This window comes from Schistocerca serialis, chromosome 4 (assembly GCF_023864345.2).
Source record: "Schistocerca serialis cubense isolate TAMUIC-IGC-003099 chromosome 4, iqSchSeri2.2, whole genome shotgun sequence".
In the NCBI taxonomy this organism is placed as follows: Eukaryota; Metazoa; Arthropoda; class Insecta; order Orthoptera; family Acrididae; genus Schistocerca; species Schistocerca serialis.
Genome location: NC_064641.1, coordinates 452,846,623 through 452,865,443, shown reverse-complemented (window position 1 = coordinate 452,865,443; position 18,821 = coordinate 452,846,623). Strand labels below are relative to the sequence as shown.

At 40.9% G+C, this 18,821-nt stretch overlaps 1 protein-coding gene across 1 annotated transcript in view; it reads right to left on the bottom strand.

The window, feature by feature from the left end:
• Window positions 1–18,821, bottom strand: part of LOC126475091 (protein lava lamp-like) — a 177,497-nt gene that overhangs the window by 7,508 nt on the left and 151,168 nt on the right. Inside the window, exon 12 of the mRNA XM_050102662.1 lies at window positions 9,304–9,358. Within this exon, the coding sequence (XP_049958619.1) occupies window positions 9,304–9,358 (55 nt within the window). The remainder of the gene's footprint in view (window positions 1–9,303; window positions 9,359–18,821) is intronic.

Genomic DNA, 18,821 nt, shown 5'->3' with positions numbered 1-18,821 from the left:
CAGGTGCAAATCTGGCATCGTGAATGGAAGAAATACGCATAGAAATGTTTCCATATGTAATGGATTAGTAACAGGATGTGGGAAGGAAAGGTCAAACAAGTGAGAAACTAATGTTTTGCAGTGCCAGTTTTGCACTTGGTGGCCAAAATAAGAGCTAATTCTTTTCCCAGTGTAAATAGATTCTGCATTCATGCATCAGAATATCTATCAATTTCGTTGCCATACAACAATTACACCCCACACTGGACCTCTGTGCATAGCTGCTCTTTAATTATACCCACCCTGTAAATCACATTCAAAAATGATTAGTAGTCAACTTTATTCAACGTTGTCAGTTTTAATTGTTTCGGGACACTTGCCAATTGCCCTTCAATCTGCACTCAACAAGCACAAGTTCCTATCCATTTAGTACTAAGTATAACTGTATAACAAACATGACAGTGGTTAGTAACCTGAGAAACTGAAAAACCAACTAGACACTACACAGAGACTGCTGCAATCAGAGATCAAATTAAACTACTAAGGTGTTGCAAGTGGTGCTTTATCAGGTGGATAATTCTGTAAGATCCATGAGCCTGTTTTAAAATAATACTATTGTATATAGGACAATAGCAAACAAGAAAACTGAGCGGAAATTCAAGATGACCTGCTGCGAATTGGCTCTCAGTGCAGGGATTGTCATTTGACTCTCGACACACATAAATGTAACATATTTTGCATAAACAGATGGAAAGACACCCACTATGGTATGATTACACTAAGGGCAATCAATCACTGGAAATAGTAACAATGATAAAATAAAAAATTTGAACATAGCTGCTGTTTAACAATGGAGAATGTGAATGATTTGAGAAAATCAGTCAACCAGTTGCAACTATAAAGGCTAACAACCCTCGACCACAGTTTCAACAATTGTAAAATTGTCTTCTTCAGAAGTACATTGACACGTCATCATTGCCAATATATAATTTTTACGTGTTCATATAAAAGACAGTTTTACAGTAGTTTCACTCCTGGTCAAGGGTTGTTAATAGACCTTTATATTTACAACTAGTTGGCTGATTTCCTCAGATGATAAAATATCAAGCAATAACCTTGTGGGGCAATCTGAGCAAAAGAACTACTTCTAGGATTGCTAGAGTGATATTTACAAGAATCCTAAGGAAATGTAATTCACCCACAATAGTAATACTGATCCCGAGAAGAACAGTGCATTTCATCACGGGTTCATCTGGTAAGAGGGAGAACTTCACAGAAATGTCTATCAAACTCTATTGGCAAAGGCTAAAACCGGGGCGCTGTGCATCACAGATAGTTTAAACTGTCAAAATTCAGAATGTGCAGTTCAAAGAGTGTCAGCCAATGTATTATATACTTTCACATGCTTTATAACAAACACAGTAACACCACAGAAAATGAATCTATCATGGATGTAACTAAAGTATATCCTACTGCACACTTTAGGAGTCTACATCTACATAACTACTCAGTAAAGATGCTGTAACTTACCAAACGAAAGCGTTGGTATGTTGATAGCAGACAATAAAAAACACACACACACAAATTTCAAGCTTTCGCAACCCAAGGTTGCTTCATCAGGAAAGAGGTAAGGATAAAGCAACCTTGGGTTGCGAAAGCTTGAAATCTGTGTGTGTGTGTGTTTGTGCGCTTTTTATTGTCTCCTATCAACATACCAACACTTTTGTTTGGTAAGTTACAGCATCTTTGTTTTTAGATATATTTTTCCCACGTGGAATGTTTCTCTCTATTATATTCATAACTACTCGGTAATTTACACTTAAGAGCTTGACAGAGGGGTGTATCAAACCGTTTTCGGATTATTTCTCTACCATTCAACTCTCTATCAGCATATAGGAAAAATTAACACTTAAATCTTTCCATGTGAGCTCTGATTGCTCGTTTTACTGCAATGATCATTTCTCCCTATGTAGTGCATGTCAACAAAATATATTTGCATTCAAAGGAGAAAGCTGGTGATCGAAATTTCATGAAAAGATCTCATCACATGGAAAAATGCCTTTGTTTTAACAACTGCCACATCAACACACATATCATATCTGTGCCACTCTCTCCCTGTTTCATGATAATATAAAGGTAAAGATACCATACGCTGGAGCAATACTTCAGAAAAGGATGGGCAACAAAGGTATAGGCAGTCTCTTTAGCAGATCTGATGCATCTCCTAAGTTTTCTGCCAATAAAAAGCAGTCTTTGGTTCCCGCTTTCCCTGTGATCATTCCCATTTAAGTTGTTCATAATTGTAATCCCTAAACATTCAGTTGAATTTGCAATCTAGTAGAATATGTAAGTGGATGTACATGTATAGAATATAAATGCAGGCCTCATCAAATTTTGAAGGACAGCCTTTTGTACAAATTACTGAGAGATTCACTAAATGCAAATGATTATGACAATGTTCCAGTGATCAGGGAACAACAGGAGGATGAGCTAGTCCATGAGGAATATCAAACATATTACAGGCCTGACTCACCATGGAGTTGCTCCCTGATCCATCAGTGGTGACTAACCGGCCTCTAGACAGAGGCTGGTTCTAAAAACCCCTAATTAATTTGCAGAGAACTGCATTACTTATCTTCATGATGACCTATTTGACTCACTCATCATGTAAATATAATCATGCTAGGACCATACAAAATATAAATATATAAAGGAAGTGATCGATCAACTCGTCTTGTCTTATGCATTTTAAAATTCTGAATGCTTTGAGGGACCTTGCTTTCAGGGCCTGCAGGTGTGAGACAATCAAATAAGTTTATCACTGAAAATAAGGCAAACTGAAAGGAACTAATGAGCCATCTGGGTTCTAAGATTCAGACAAACCTGTGGTTAACCATCTGCTCCAAGGGCCCTCACCCACAGCTACTGCCTGCACATATACAGTTTTCATGGATTGGAAAATCATCTTCTTGATATTTGTAACTTCATACATAATTAGGATTTATTTAGAATTTCCCAGAAGGTTATGCATCATATGAACTGGTGATAGGTCACATACTGCTGACAGTGGTAAGTCCAGCTTCCTCACTGTGAAAATATTATGTAGACTTCATCAGTGGTAGAAGTGAAGTCCCAATTCCTGGCTGTGATGCAAGTGCAATGTCTATTGTGCAGGTCCAATGAAGTGTATTTTTCTTTACACAATTAATGAGTTAACCACCACATTTCTGAGAAATACTCATGATGTTCTCTCATATAATCAATGATTTAGTGGAACATTTTACAGAGTTTGCAAATTACTGTGATGATAACATCGCATCATCTTTTGCTTGACAACCAAATGGCTGTGAGATTCTCAATGGTTAGTGATACACAAACATCTGCAAAGTGTGCATGCCTCTCCGGGTTGCAAAGTGGTAAGCCTTATCTGAGAACAACTTGGATTGTTCTGGTGCTGTGACCCACTGTCTCATTGTTCAGATATCTGCTGAATACACAATGTTCAGTCAATAAAGGGGTCACGAGATCACCTGGCTCTATATCTCTCCTGTTTCCAGCCCATTCTGTGTAGCTGCTTCCACATTCAAGTGTACATCCCCCCTTCACCTGAGATTACTTTTTTAATTCCATCTTAGCTACCAGATGGAGTCTCTAATTTGTTCTCCTACTATGACTCCCCCCACCTTTCCCCTGCACTCCCAATTTTATATTCAACATTCCTCTAACCTACTCCTGCAAGCATCTGCAGGGTCTGCAAAAGCATGATCTTTGCTAACCCCCTCCAGATCTCTTGTTTTCTCTACCAACTGAGATCCCTTCCATTACTACACTATCCAGCCCCAGCCAAGATCCCTAATTGTCTTAATGATGTAATGAAAGAGTGTGTGTGTGTGTGTGTGTGTGTGTGTGTGTGTTTGAAGAAGTATTTTAGTCGAAAATTAAGCAATAATATAATACATCCTTCCAAGGAAGAAAGAATAAAAGAGAGAACGAACCCGCCCCCGAAAAATTTTCTTAAGTGAACTGGTGAAAACTGCTTGGCATCCTCACCAGACAGCAATGGGCAAATGGAATAATTCAAGGTTCTGGCAGATGGTGAGATTGATATGGCCATCATACATTGTTTTCGAGGAGTTAGGCACTTGGTTGATGGGTCTTGCTCTAGCACAGGAACAGCGTCTGGTCTAATATCCACAACAAAGTGGCCAGCATACCAAGCCACATAGGCAGATCACCATCTATGAAACTTTCAGCTATGCACCATATACATTCTCACTACATCAAGCCCTACTGCGTTTCTGGCTTTCTCTTGGTCTACAATTATTCTCTTATTCTAAGGCTCATTAGAACCCTGGCTTCACTTTGAAGTTATATGTCAGCTCGCAAACAGTTCAAAACATTGCTTGTTCTTGAAAACCTTCCCTGAAGTGACTTGTGATAGATACCCATAGAGCTGCCCCTTTCAGTCACTCATAAATAACGAACTTGCTACGGAAGCGTGTTGTGGGATAGTAAAAATTTCCTAATATATTTATGACTCCAAATATACATTTTTCCCTTGATGCAATGTACTGCAATTTGCTGTTGATATTTGCTGCCACTTTTTTAATATGTATACCATGCATTCTGAAAGCTCTATGAATCATTCAGTTCCCATTCACTGTTATTCTTCCGATAATGATGTGCAATAGAGGCAACCAAGCTAACTTATTGTTGCAAGTTTCTACAATGTGGAACTATTAGAAACTCTGAAGGAGCTCTGTTGTTATGTGACATGTAGTTGTCAGTCACTGCCAGAAATGGAATTAAAATATGTAAGGATAACTGTACAGAGATTATTGTAAATTTAAATGGAGGTTCATCTGTGAACTAGTACCTCAACTGATTGGATCTGCCATTTTGGATTACCCTCCACTGTCAGAGCCTTCACTGCCTCAGTAACCAGAAATGTGAACAACACTGTGTTGGAGATAAAACTCTTGCTACTGGAGAGAAAAGAATGATTTAAGCAGAGGCTGGTTACATCTACTGAGCAAACTGTAAGCATCCTCTTGGGTTCAGAACTTACATGATTTTTTTGTCTGAAGAGTCTGTGGTCAGAAGATACAATACTGTCTAGCCTGAGAACAGAGGGTTATGTATTTAGAGTGGTCAAAAGAGCTGGACAGGTGGCACAAATTTTATCCAACGACAGGACAGTAATCATTCACATCGATGTTCCTTACTGATGTTTGTCCAATAGAAGTGAAGCACAAAGACTGAGGGTAGGCCTATACAGAAACCTGTTTTATACAACAGTCTGTCCTGATAGAAACAAAATAGCTGTTGATAACATAGATATTCCTCATGGGTGTTTGTCCAAACAAAATGAAGTACAAAGATTATGGGTAAAATAAAACAACGGAAAATCCAGGATGGAATAATGACAATATTATGAATAGACTGATACCCAGTAAATGGCGAAGATGTTGAGTTGCTCACAGTCTAGCCTCAGCAGGCAGACACAGTGATCATTTGTGTGTGAGCTGTGTTTGGCATGAATGTGTGTGTGTGTGCGTTATCTAATTCAGAAGAAGGGCTTTTGGCTGAAAGCTTACTTTTTTAGTAGTCTTTTTGTTGTTTCTGTCTGCAACTCAACATCTCCACTATATGATGATTAGCAATCTATTCTTTTCATTATATTGTCTTTGGTTAGGCATATAAAGTAACTTGTGTTACAAAACAGACTGCCCTGACAGCGACAAAACAGTAGCCACTGTTCCTGTATAGAAAAATGCACACAATAAGGGAAAGGCAACCACTCACCTATAGCACACCTTTATCATCATGCAAACCTGGTTAAAACAATACGTGACAGCCTCTACTTCATTCACAAAATACTTTTATTTTGTAACCACAGCTTCCTGAAAGCATCACTGCAATAAAAACTCTTTCCTTTCAACAGTTGGAACAGCATTCCCAGCACTATCTGAGGAATCAAAGTTCAAATGGCTCTGAGCACTATGGGACTTAACATCTACGATCATCAGTCCCCTAGAACTTAAACCTAACTAACCTAAGGACAGCACACAACACCCAGTCATCACGAGGCAGAGAAAATCCCTGACCCCGCTGGGAATCGAACCCGGGAACCCGTGTGTGGGGAGCGAGAATGCTACCGCACGACCACGAGCTGCGGACTTTCTGAGGAATCTGTCCGAGCTACTCGTTTTATGCCTGCGTGGATATGCCAAGAAAAAGCGTAGCAGTCAGATCCAACCCCTCATAGCTCCCCTACCATGCTTTGCTGACTTACTTTACCTTACACATTTTCAAAAACTTCCTTCCCTCTCCATGAAACATACAACTCCTGAAACACCCATCTGATAACACTATTGCCAATCTTTCTGCGAAAACTCTGTCCTCTGCAGAAGTCTCTGCTCTTTCTAAATCCTCACCTGTAGCTCCATACCTACGTTCATCCATGCTGCTGGACTTGTAAAGGAACTTATCTCCTTTCCTTGTTCCCTGCAATGGAAATATTTCTTTGCCAACCCCTCCCCTCCCCATCTGACAACCGTCAACCCAAACCCCTATAAAGATTCTTATTTAAAACGCTTTCAACATCCCTCCAACTGTGGCCCTGTTCCTCTTCCACCCAGTTATCCCCTCATTATCTTTCTGGAATTCATTATTTCTAACCTGGCTTCACCTTCCTTTCCTAAATCCCTCCCCACTGAGTTTGACACCACTTGTATGGAACACAAAGCTATCTGTAACCTAAACACCACTCCATGCATGATCACTCCTTCCACTGACAAAGGTTCCACTACAGTGGTCAAGAATCTTAATGACTATGTGGCTCAGGATCTCTGACAACTCTTGGACACCTCTGCATAAAAGCTTACTATCATGATCCCATCCCAGAAGTCCAACGTTATCTCCAGCTGCTCCTCTAGGCCTTAGGGGTAATCCAAAGCCTGACACCTCAATCCATCTCCCTCCTCACACCAGCAACTCCCCTATATTTCTACCTTTTATCTGCTCCCCAAACTCCACAAACCCAACCCCACACTCCCTACTGGTCATCCCACTGTGGCTGGATGTAATGCCCCCACAGAATGAACATCTCCCTTTGCTAACCAGCACCTCCAAATTACTGTCTGTAAGCTCTCATCCTACGTAAACTCTCCGCCATTCCTGTGCCATTACCACCACACTGCTTGTCAGTTACTGTGGATACGACATCCTTGTACAACATACCCAATGCCCACAGCCTTGTGGCAATGGAAAACTATCTTTCTCAATGTCCTCCTGCCCACCAGCTCTTTCCTAATTCTCCTAGCTAACCACACATCGAACCACAATTATTTCACTTTGGAAAGCCATATATACACACCTGGAGGAATCCTTCCTAGCCAGTCGACACCTAAACCCCTTGTTTGGTTCAGGTTCATTGATGACATTTTCATGATCTGCACTCACAGTTAGGACATTCTTTGCTTTTCCTTCCATAACCTCAACATCTACTGCCAAATACACTTCATCTGATCCTTCTTGACTCAATGAGCCACCTTCCTTGATGTCGATCTCCAGATCTCAGATGGCTCCATAAAGACGTCTGTTCATGTTTCACAGTGACCTGCAATGAGGGACATTCTACCCAAAACCTTACCCACATCAACCAAATTAATGTTCAGCCACCCACTCAACTTACAGAACATCCTTCCCCATCCCTATTACAATCCTGCACCCCATGGGTCACTCCTGTCCACTCCCTCGTGGCGCGCCCAGGTGCAAGACCTGTCCCATAAAACCACAGACCAATCACAGGCATTTTCTAGACAATAAAAGGAAGGCCACATGTGAAAGCAACCACGTTATATATCAGCTATGCTGCAATTATTGCACAGCATGCTATGTGGGCATGACAAGTAAACAACTGTCTACTCGCACGAATGGCCTCCACCAACCTGTAACAAACCTGGCAAACCACAAACTAGATCATCCAGTTACTGAAACATGCTGCATACCACAACAAAAATTACTTCAACAGCTGCTTCACTACATGGGCCTTTGGACACTGCCTCCTAGCACAAGTTTCTGTGAACTACACAAGTGGGAACTGTCCCTCCAGCATATCCTAGACTCTTTCTATCCCCCTGGCCTAAGCCTCTGCTTTGCCAATGCCTCACCTTACCTTTCCCCTTCTTCCTTCAGTTCACACTACTCCTTTTCCATCCATATCACGTACTGCCTTCTCCCACCACTCTTGTTTTGTTACCTCCATGTGGGCGCTCTCTCTCTCTCTCTCTTTCTCTCTCTCTTTCTCTCTCCCTCTTTCTATTCATCTCCATCTTCTCCCCCCTTCCCTTCCCCCTCCCTCTTTCACACTGTACTCTTCCATCTTGTTGAGTCACTTGTTGAAAGAGTTGCCTCTTTCCCACTATTCCCTTCTTGCGTCATTTCCTAACCTAACCTTTCCCTTCCCCATTTCCTTCAGCCCAGGCAATTGATAATCATTAATCAGTCTCACAATGGCCACTGGGGTGTGCATTTAGATGTCTGTGTTGTTTGGGTGAATGTGTGTATATTGGCTAGAAAGAGAGCAAGAGCTTGAAAGCTAGTGTGAATAGTGTTTCCTTGTATGTGTTTCTATGCGCCAGTCAGATCCAACCCCTCATAGCTCCCCGACCATGCCTTGCTGACTTACTCCACCTTACACACTTTCAAAAACTTCCTCCACCCTCCATGAAACATACAGTCATTCACATGGAATGGCTCACTGATGTTTGTTCAATGGAAATAAGCACTAAGATTGTGCCTAGATGTATAAAGTAATTAGTGTTACAGATTGCCTTGACACTTTAAATGGGAATTACACACAACATAATAGCATTAGAAAAGTGTAATTATTTCCATTTAATAACTGTAATCAACATACTAAAGCAATGATCAAAAGAAGGGTTAGTTTGTAAACAATAGCACTTCATAACATATGTTCTTGCTCAGGGTAACATGACTTCCACTATCTCTGAAGTCTGAAACAACTCACAAAATGAGTTACTGGATGAACTACAATTTAATAAGGAAGCCAAACCATGATGTTATTTGGTGTTTTCACAATTTATAGCCAAAGTCTAAGTTATATTATCTGCAAGAAGACAGGGATAAATCAACCAAATGATCAACTCAGAACCTTAGTATCATTAATCTGACACTTTACCATTTGATTTTCAAATGGCTGTAATCAGATACAGATCACATTATACATAAGTAATACACAGAACTAGCTATTTGTACCCATGATTTTGTATAAGAAATTGAAACTAGATTTTTTGTTACCTGCGGCCTCTGATCCAGTTCAGAAGCACAGTGGACGGACTTTGGACATCCCGAGCTGTAAAGAAAAGTGGTTAAATTAAACTTCTTTAGAGTGAATGAAATGTGCTGGAGTTAATGAAATATTATGTTTAACAATAAGGACTATGAAATGTAACTTCCCAAATAAACTGGATGAAAGCAATATAATTATTTCCAGCTACAGATTTCTTGAACACACACAAAACAATGACAGTGGATCTCAAACTATTGAATGTTGGGGTATATATTGTATATTGACTGAGGGAGGGGACAAGCAAAAAGCAAGTAACAAAAATAATAGCATAATTTCTGTCTACAAGTTTCTGATACGTCTTCTTTATTTTTACAGAATGTGAATATCTACTTTCTGTATTATATGCAGAGCTGGCCCCTGCATATTTGGCCACGACACTCATAATGTGCTTCACGAGCCACATATGGTCCCTGCTTTAACACTGGAGGTTGTGAACATAAGTTTCGCTAGGCTGTTTACCGCCAAGCCTGCTGCAGTTGTCACAGCATCTGGGGGCAGAAGCTGCGCCAATACGTGGCGTGCACATCACGGAAAATGATGCTGCAGTTGCAGACACTAATTTGAGTCGATGCAGTCACTTGTCCATGTGACACCGCAGCTGCTTTCCTCTGCAGACAGGTACTCAGGTCATGGCATGGCCCCTCAACAGCAAGTTGCATTCCAGACCGACTGCCAGCTGCCAGAATCCTGCTCTGGCTCCAGATCGACTGTCAGCTGCTTTGAGTTTATGCTTCATATCACAATGCATGTCACTGCTGCAACCACCAGAAATGCTGTCTCACACCTTCACTGGCAATGTCAATCACTCGATGTCTGTCAGTTGCTCCTGAAAACTGCACCTGCGCCTTGACAGCTCACGAGCTCACAACTGTAAAATACAGTGCCACTGATCATCCTCTGCACTTCTCAGCTCTCCCCCATTACCAATAATCATGGACTTCGTCATAGTGGGCACCCACTACACATCATTTACATGGACTTTTAAGCTGTACCAAGTGTGGACTTCTGCCCCATAAAACTGTACCAAGTTTAGTTCATGCTTAATAAACAAAGAGCGGCTATACATCATGTGTATTCAGTCACTGCCTGTTACACCACTCGAACAAGGTTGTAACAAATGGTTCAAATGGCTCTGAGCACTATGGGACTTAACATCTGAGGTCATCAGTCTCCTACAACTTAGAACTACTTAAACCTAACTAACCTAAGGACATTACACACATCCATTCCCGAAGCAGGATTCGAACCTGTGACAGTAGCGGTCGCGCGGTTCCAGACTGAAGGGCCTAGAACCGCTCGGCCACAGCAGCTGGCAAGGTTGTAACACTTTCTCACTAGATACACTAATGGGAAATGAGAGGAAAAATATGAAGTATTCGCTTGAAAGAGTGCTAACTTTATCTGGAAAAATAATTTGTTCAACCACAGCATAAAAGCACATGAAATTCTATTAAACGCAACATTTCTGGTAACGAAAACTTACTTTTTATTGTTACAATTTTTACTTACATCTGCTTACGCCCTGACTGCTGTATGTACCATCTACGCAAGATTGCTGTATGTACCATTCACGCAAAATCATACCTTTTTGCACATGTACACATCTCTCTCTCTCTCTCTCTCTCTATCTGTGTGTGTGTGTGTGTGTGTGTGTGTGTGTGTGTTAAAAGTTATGTCAGTTATGTGTGACCCACACTACAACCGCAACAAACATCTACATCTACATCTTCACCTTCATAGTTACTCTGCAATTCACACTTAAGTGCCTGGCAGAGGGTTCATTGAACCCTTTTCATACTACTTCTCTACTATTCAACTCTCAAACGGCACGTGGGAAAAAGGAACACCTAAATCTTTCTGTTCGAGCTCCGATTTCAGTATGATGATCATTTCTCCCTATGTAGGTGGGTGTCAACAAACTATTTTCACATTCGGAAGAGAAAGTCGCTGATTGAAATTTCGTAAACAGATCTCCAAGCAAAGAAAACCGCCTTTATTTCAGTGACTGCCACCCCAACTCGCATATCGTATCAGTGACACTCTCACCCATATTGCATGATGACACGAAATAAGCTGCCCTTATTTGCACTTTTTCGATGTCCTCCATCAATCCTACCTGGTAAGGATCCCATAACGCGCAGCAATATTCTAGAGGAAGACGGACAAGTGTAATGTAGGCTGTGGTGGGTTGGTCGCATCTTCTAAGTGTTCTGCCAACAAAGCACAGACTTTGTTTCACCTTCCTCACAATATTATCTACGTGGTCTTTCCAATTTAAGTTGCTTGTAACTGTAATTCCTAGGTATTTAGTCGAACTGACAGCCCTTAGATTTGTGCGATACCAAAAATTTATCAGATTTCGTTAAGTACCCATGTGGATGACCTCGCACGTTACTTTGTTTAGTGCCAATTTCCACTTTTCGCACCATACAGAGTTTCTATCTAGATCATTTTGTAATCGGAATTGATCATCTGATGATTTTACTAGATGGTAGATTACAGCGTCATCTGTGAATAATCTAAGGGGGCTGCTCAGATTATCACCTAGATCATTTATGTAAATCAGGAACAGCAGAGAGCCTATGACACTACCTTGAGGAACGCCAGATATCACTTCTGTTCTACTCGATGATTTACCGTCTATCACTATGAACTGCGACCTCTCTGAGAGGAAATCACGAATCCAGTCACACAACAAAGATGATACTCCATATGCATGCAATCTGATTAATAGTCACTTGTGAGGAACGGTATCAAAAGCCTTATGGAAATCTAGGAATATGGAATCGATCTGAGATCCCTTGTCGACAGCACTCATTACTTCATGGGAATAAAGAGCTAGCTGTGTTGCACAATGCGGGTAAGCTACTACAAACAGCATAGTGAACGCATTATTGTGGCCAAGATAGACAAGAAGCCCATACCTACTACAGTAGTACAAGTTTATATGCCAACTAACTCTGCAGATGATGAAGAAATTGATGAAACGTATGATGAGATAAAAGAAATTATACAGGTAGTGAAGGGAGACGAAAATTTAATAGTCATGGGTGACTGAAATTCGAGAGTAGGAAAAGGGAGAGAAGGAAACATAGTAGGTGAATATGGATTGTGTTGTTGTTGTGGTCCTCAGTCCTGAGACTGGTTTGATGCAGCTCTCCATGCTACTCTATCCTGTGCAAGCTTCTTCATCTCCCAGTACCTACTGCAGCCTACATCCTTCTGAATCTGCTTAGTGTATTCATCTCTTGGTCTCCCTCTACGATTTTTACCCTCCACGCTGCCCTCCAATACTAAATTGGTGACCCCTTGATGCCTCAGAACATGTCCTACCAACCGATCCCTTCTTCTGGTCAAGTTGTGCCACAAACTTCTCTTCTCCCCAATCCTATTCAATACTTCCCCATTAGTTATGTGATCTACCCATCTAATCTTCAGCATTCTTCTGTAGCACCACATTTCAAAAGCTTCTATTCTCTTCTTGTCTAAACTATTTATCATCCATGTTTCACTTCCATACATGGCTACACTCCATACAAATACTTTCAGAAACGACTTCCTGACACTTAAATCTATACTCGATGTTAACAAATTTCTCTTTTTCAGAAACGCTTTCCTTGCCATTGCCAGTCTACATTTTATATCCTCTCTATTTCGACCATCATCAGTTATTTTGCTCCCCAAATAGCAAAACTCCTTTACTACTTTAAGTGTGTCATTTCCCAATCTAATTCCCTCAGCATCACCCGACTTATTTCGGCTACATTCCATTATCCTCGTTTTGCTTTTGTTGATGTTCATCTTATATACTCCTCTCAAGACACTGTCCATTCCATTCAACTGCTCTTCCAAGTCCTTTGCTGTCTCTGACAGAATTACAATGTCATCGGCGAACCTTGAAGTTTTTATTTCTTCTCCATGGATTTTAATACCTACTCCGAATTTTTCTTTTGTTTCCTTTACTGCTTGCTCAATATACAGATTGAATAACATCGGGGACAGGCTACAACCCTGTCTTACTCCCTTCCCAACCACTGCTTCCCTTTCATGTCCCTCGACTCTTGTAACTGCCATCTGGTTTCTGTACAAATTGTATATAGCCTTTTGCTCCCTGTATTTTACCCCCGCCACCTTTAGAATTTGAAAGAGAGTATTCCAGCCAACATTGTCAAAAGCTTTCTCTGAGTCTATAAATGCTAGAAACATAGGTTTGCCTTTCCTTAATCTTTCTTCTAAGATAAGTCGTACGGTCAGTATTGCCTCACGTGTTCCAGTATTTCTACGGAATCCAAACTGATCTTCCCCGAGGTCGGCTTCTACTAGTTTTTCCATTCGTCTATAAAGAATTCGTGTTAGTGTTTTGCAGCTGTGGCTTATTAAACTGATTGTTCGATAATTGTTCACATCTGTCAACACCTGCTTTCTTTGGGATTGGAATTATTATATTCTTCTTGAAGTCTGAGGGTATTTCACCTGTTTCATACATCTTGCCCACCAGATGGTAGAGTTTTGTCAGGACTGGCTCTCCCAAGGCCGTCAATAGTTCCAATGGAATGTTGTCTACTCCGGGGGCCTTGTTTCGACTCAGGTCTTTCAGTGCTCTGTCAAACTCTTCACGCAGTATCGTATCTCCCATTTCATCTTCATCTACATCCTCTTCCATTTCCATAATATTGTCCTCAAGTACATCGCCCTTGTATAGACCCTCTATATATTCCTTCCATCTTTCTGCTTTCCCTTCTTTGCTTAGAACTGGGTTTCCATCTGAGCTCTTGATGTTCATACAAATGATTCTCCTGTCTCCAAAGGTCTCTTTAATTTTCCTGTAGGCAGTATCTATCTGACCCCTAGAGAGATAAGCCTCTACATCCTTACATTTGTCCTCTAGCCATGCTTGCTTAGCCATTTTGCACTTCCTGTCGATCTCATTTTTGAGATGTTTGTATTCCTTTTTGCCTGCTTCATTTACTGAATTTTTATATTTTCTCCTTTCATCAATTAAATTCAATATTTCTTCTGCTACCCAAGGATTTCTACTAGCCCTCGTCTTTTTACCTACTTGATCCTCTGCTGCCTTCACTACTTCATCCCTCAAAGCTACTCATTCTTCTTCTACTGTATTTCTTTCCCCCATTCCTGTCAATTGTTCCCTTATGCTCTCCCTGAAACTCTGTACAACCTCTGGTTTAGTCACTTTATCCAGGTCCCATCTCCTTAAATTCCCACCTTTTTGCAGTTTCTTCAGTTTTAATCTACAGGTCATAGCCAATAGATTGTGGACAGAGTCCACATCTGCCCCTGGAAATGTCTTACAATTTAAAACCTGGTTCCTAAATCTCTGTCTTACCATTATATAATCTATCTGATACCTTTTAGTATCTCCAGGGTTCTTCCATGTATACAACCCTCTTTCATGATTCTTAAACCAGGTGTTAGCTATGATTAAGTTGTGCTCTGTGCAAAATTCTACCAGGTGGTTTCCTCTTTCATTTCTTAGCCCAAATCCATATCCACCTACTACGTTTCCTTCTCTCCCTTTTCCTACACTCGAATTCCAGTCACCTATGTCTATTAAATTTTCATCTCCCTTCACTATCTAAGTAATTTCTTTTATTTCATCATACATTTCTTCAATTTCTTCATCATCTGCAGAGCTAGTTGGCATATAAACTTGTACTACTGTAATAGGTGTGGGCTTCATATCTATCTTGGCCACAATAATGCATTCACTATGCTGTTTGTAGTAGCTTACCCGCATTCCTATTTTCCTATTCATTATTAAACCTACTCCTGCATTACCCCTATTTGATTTTGTGTTTATAACCCTGTAGTCACCTGACCAGAAGTCTTTTTCCTCCTGCCACCGAACTTCACTAATTCCCACTATATCTAACTTTAACCTATCCATTTCCCTTTTTAAATTTTCTAACCTACCTGCCCGATTTAGGGATCTGACATTCCACACTCCGATCCGTAGAACGCCAGTTTTCTTTCTCCTGATAACGACATCCTCTTGGGTAGTCCCCGCCTGGAGATCCGAATGGGGGACTATTTTACCTCCGGAATATTTTACCCAAGAGGACGCCATCATCATTGAATCATACAGTAAAGCTGCATGCCCTCGGGAAAAATTACAGCTGTAGTTTCCCCTTGCTTTCAGCCGTTTGCAGTACCAGCACAGCAAGGCCGTTTTGGTTATTGTTACAAGGCCAGATCAGTCAATCATCCAGACTGTTGCCCTTGCAACTACTGAAAAGGCTGCTGCCCCTCTTCAGGAACCACACGTTTGTCTGGCCTCTCAACAGATACCCCTCCGTTGTGGTTGTACCTACGGTACGGCTATCTGTATCGCTGAGGCACGCAAGCCTCCCCACCAACGGCAAGGTCCATGGTTCATGGAGGGGTAAGAAATGAAAAAGGAAGCCGTCTAGTAGAATTTTGCACAGAGCATAACTTAATCATAGCTAACACTTGGTTCAAGAATCATAAAAGAAGGTTGTATACATCGAAGAATCCTGGAGATACTAGAAGGTATCAGACAGATTACATAATGGTAAGACAGAGATTTAGGAACCAGGTTTTAAATTGTAAGACTTTTCCAGGGGCAGATGTGGACTCTGACCACAATCTATTAGTTATGAACTGTAGATTAAAACTGAGGAAACTGCAAAAAGGTGGGAATTTAAGGAGATGGGACCTGGATAAAGTGACTAAACCAGAGGTTGTACAGAGTTTCAGGGAGAGTATAAGGGAACAATTGACAGGAATGGGGGAAAGAAATAAAGTAGAAGAAGAATGGGTAGCTCTGAGGGATTAAGTAGTGAAGGCAGCAGAGGATCAAGTAGGTAAAAAGACGATGGCTAGTAGAAATCCTTGGGTAACAGAAGCAATATTGAATTTAATTGATGAAAGGAGAAAATATAAAAATGCAATAAATGAAGCAGGCAAAAAGGAATACAAACGTCTCAAAAATGAGATTGACAGGAAGTGCAAAATGGCTAAGCAAGCATGGCTAGAGGATAAATGTAAGGATGTAGAGGCTTATCTCTCTAGGGGTCAGATAGATACTGCCTACAGGAAAATTAAAGAGACCTTTGGAGACAGGAGAATCATTTGTATGAACATCAAGAGCTCAGATGGAAACCCAGTTCTAAGCAAAGAAGGGAAAGCAGAAAGGTGGAAGGAATATATAGAGGGTCTATACAAGGGCGATGTACTTGAGGACAATATTATAAAAATGGAAGAGGATGTAGATGAAGATGAAATGGGAGATACGATACTGCGTGAAGAGTTTGACAGAGCACTGAAAGACCTGAGTCGAAACAAGGCCCCCGGAGTAGACAACATTCCATTGGAACTATTGACGGCCTTGGGAGAGCCAGTCCTGACAAAACTGTACCATCTGGTGAGCAAGATGTATGACACAGGCGAAATACCCTCAGACAAGAAGAATATAATGATTCCAATCCCAAAGAAAGCAGGTGTTGACAGATGTGAAAATTACCGAACTATCAGTTTAATAAGGCACAGCTGCAAAATACTAGCGCGAATTCTTTACAGACAAATGGAGAAACTAGTAGAAGCCGACCTCAGGGAAGATTAGTTTGGATTCCGTAGAAATGTTAGAACACGTGAGGCAATACTGACCTTACGACTTATTTTACAAGAAAGATTAAGGAAAGGCAAACCTACGTTTCTAGCATTTGTAGACTTAGAGAAAGCTTTAGACAATGTTGACTGGAATACTCTCTTTCAAATTCTAAAGGTGGCAGGGGTAAAATACACTAAGCAGATTCAGAAGGATGTAGGTTGCAGTAGGTACTGGGAGATCAAGAAGCTTGCACAGGATAGAGTAGCGTGGAGAGCTGCATCAAACCAGCCTCAGGACTGAAGACCACAACAACAGTATATGCTCCAAAATCCTACTGCAAATTGAGGCCAGTGATATGGGTCTGTAATTCAATGGGTTTTCCTATTTCCTTTCTTGAACATTGGCGTGACCTGTGCTACTTTCCAGTCTTTAGGAACAGACATTTCGTCAAGTTAGCGATCCTTTCGTCAAGTGAGCGGTTGTATGTGATTGCTAAGAAAGGCACTATTGTGTCTGCATACTCTGAAAGGAACCTGACTGGTATACCATCTGGACTGGAAGACTTGCCTTTCTTAAGTGATTTGAGTTGTTTCGCAACACCTAAGATATCTAATTTTACGTCACTCATGCTAACAGCTGTTCAGGTTTCAAATTCTGGAATATTTACTTTGTCTTCTTTCGTGAAGGGCTTACAGAAAACTGTATTTAGTAACTCTGCTTTAGTGGCACCATCATCGGTAACATTTCCATCGCTATCACACAGTGACGGTATTGACTGCTTTTTGCCGCTGGTATACTTTACATACAACCAGAATCTCTTTGGGTTTTCTACCATATTTTGAGACAATGTTTCATTGTGGAAACCATTAAAAGTATCTCACATTGACGTCCGCACTAAATTTCAAGCTTCTGTGAAACTTAGTCAGTCTTGGGGATTTTGCATTCTTCTGAATTTGGCATGCTTTTTTTGTTGCTTCTGCAACAGTGTTCTGACGTGTTTCGTGTACCATGGTGGATCAGTCCCGTCTCTTAATAACTTATGCGGTATGAATCTGCCTATTGCTGTCAATACTGTATCTTTGAATTTGAGCCATATCTGGTCTACACTTACATCATTAACTTGGAAGGAATGGAGACTCTGTCTTAGGAAGGCATCAAGCGAAGTTTTATCTGCTGTTTTAAATATATATATTCTGCATTTATTTTTAGTGGTTTTGGTTGATATGGTTTTGAGCCTTGCTGACCTCGTGTTCATTAATCCCTATATCCGTCATGACACACTCTATTAGATCAGGATTATTTGTGGCTAAGAGGTCAAGTGCGTTTTTGCAACCATTTACAATTTGTGTGGGATCATGAACTAATTGTTCAAAGTAATTCTCAGAGAAAGAATTTGGTACAATATTGGAAGATGTTTTCTGTCTACCACCGGCTTTGAACATGTATTTTTGCCAACAAATTGAGGGTAGATTGAAGTTTCCACCAATTATGACTGTATGAGTGGGGTACTTATTTGTAATGAGATTCAGGTTTTCTTTGAACCATTCAGCTATTATATCATCTGAGGTGGGGGGGTCAGTAGAAGGAGCCAATTATTATTTTGGTACGGCTGTTGAGTATAACCTCTACCCATAGTAATTTGCAGGAACTATCTACACTCCTGGAAATGGAAAAAAGAACACATTGACACCGGTGTGTCAGACCCACCATACTTGCTCCGGACACTGCGAGAGGGCTGTACAAGCAATGATCACACGCACGGCACAGCAGACACACCAGGAACCGCGGTGTTGGCCGTCGAATGGCGCTAGCTGCGCAGCATTTGTGCACCGCCGCCGTCAGTGTCAGCCAGTTTGCCGTGGCATACGGAGCTCC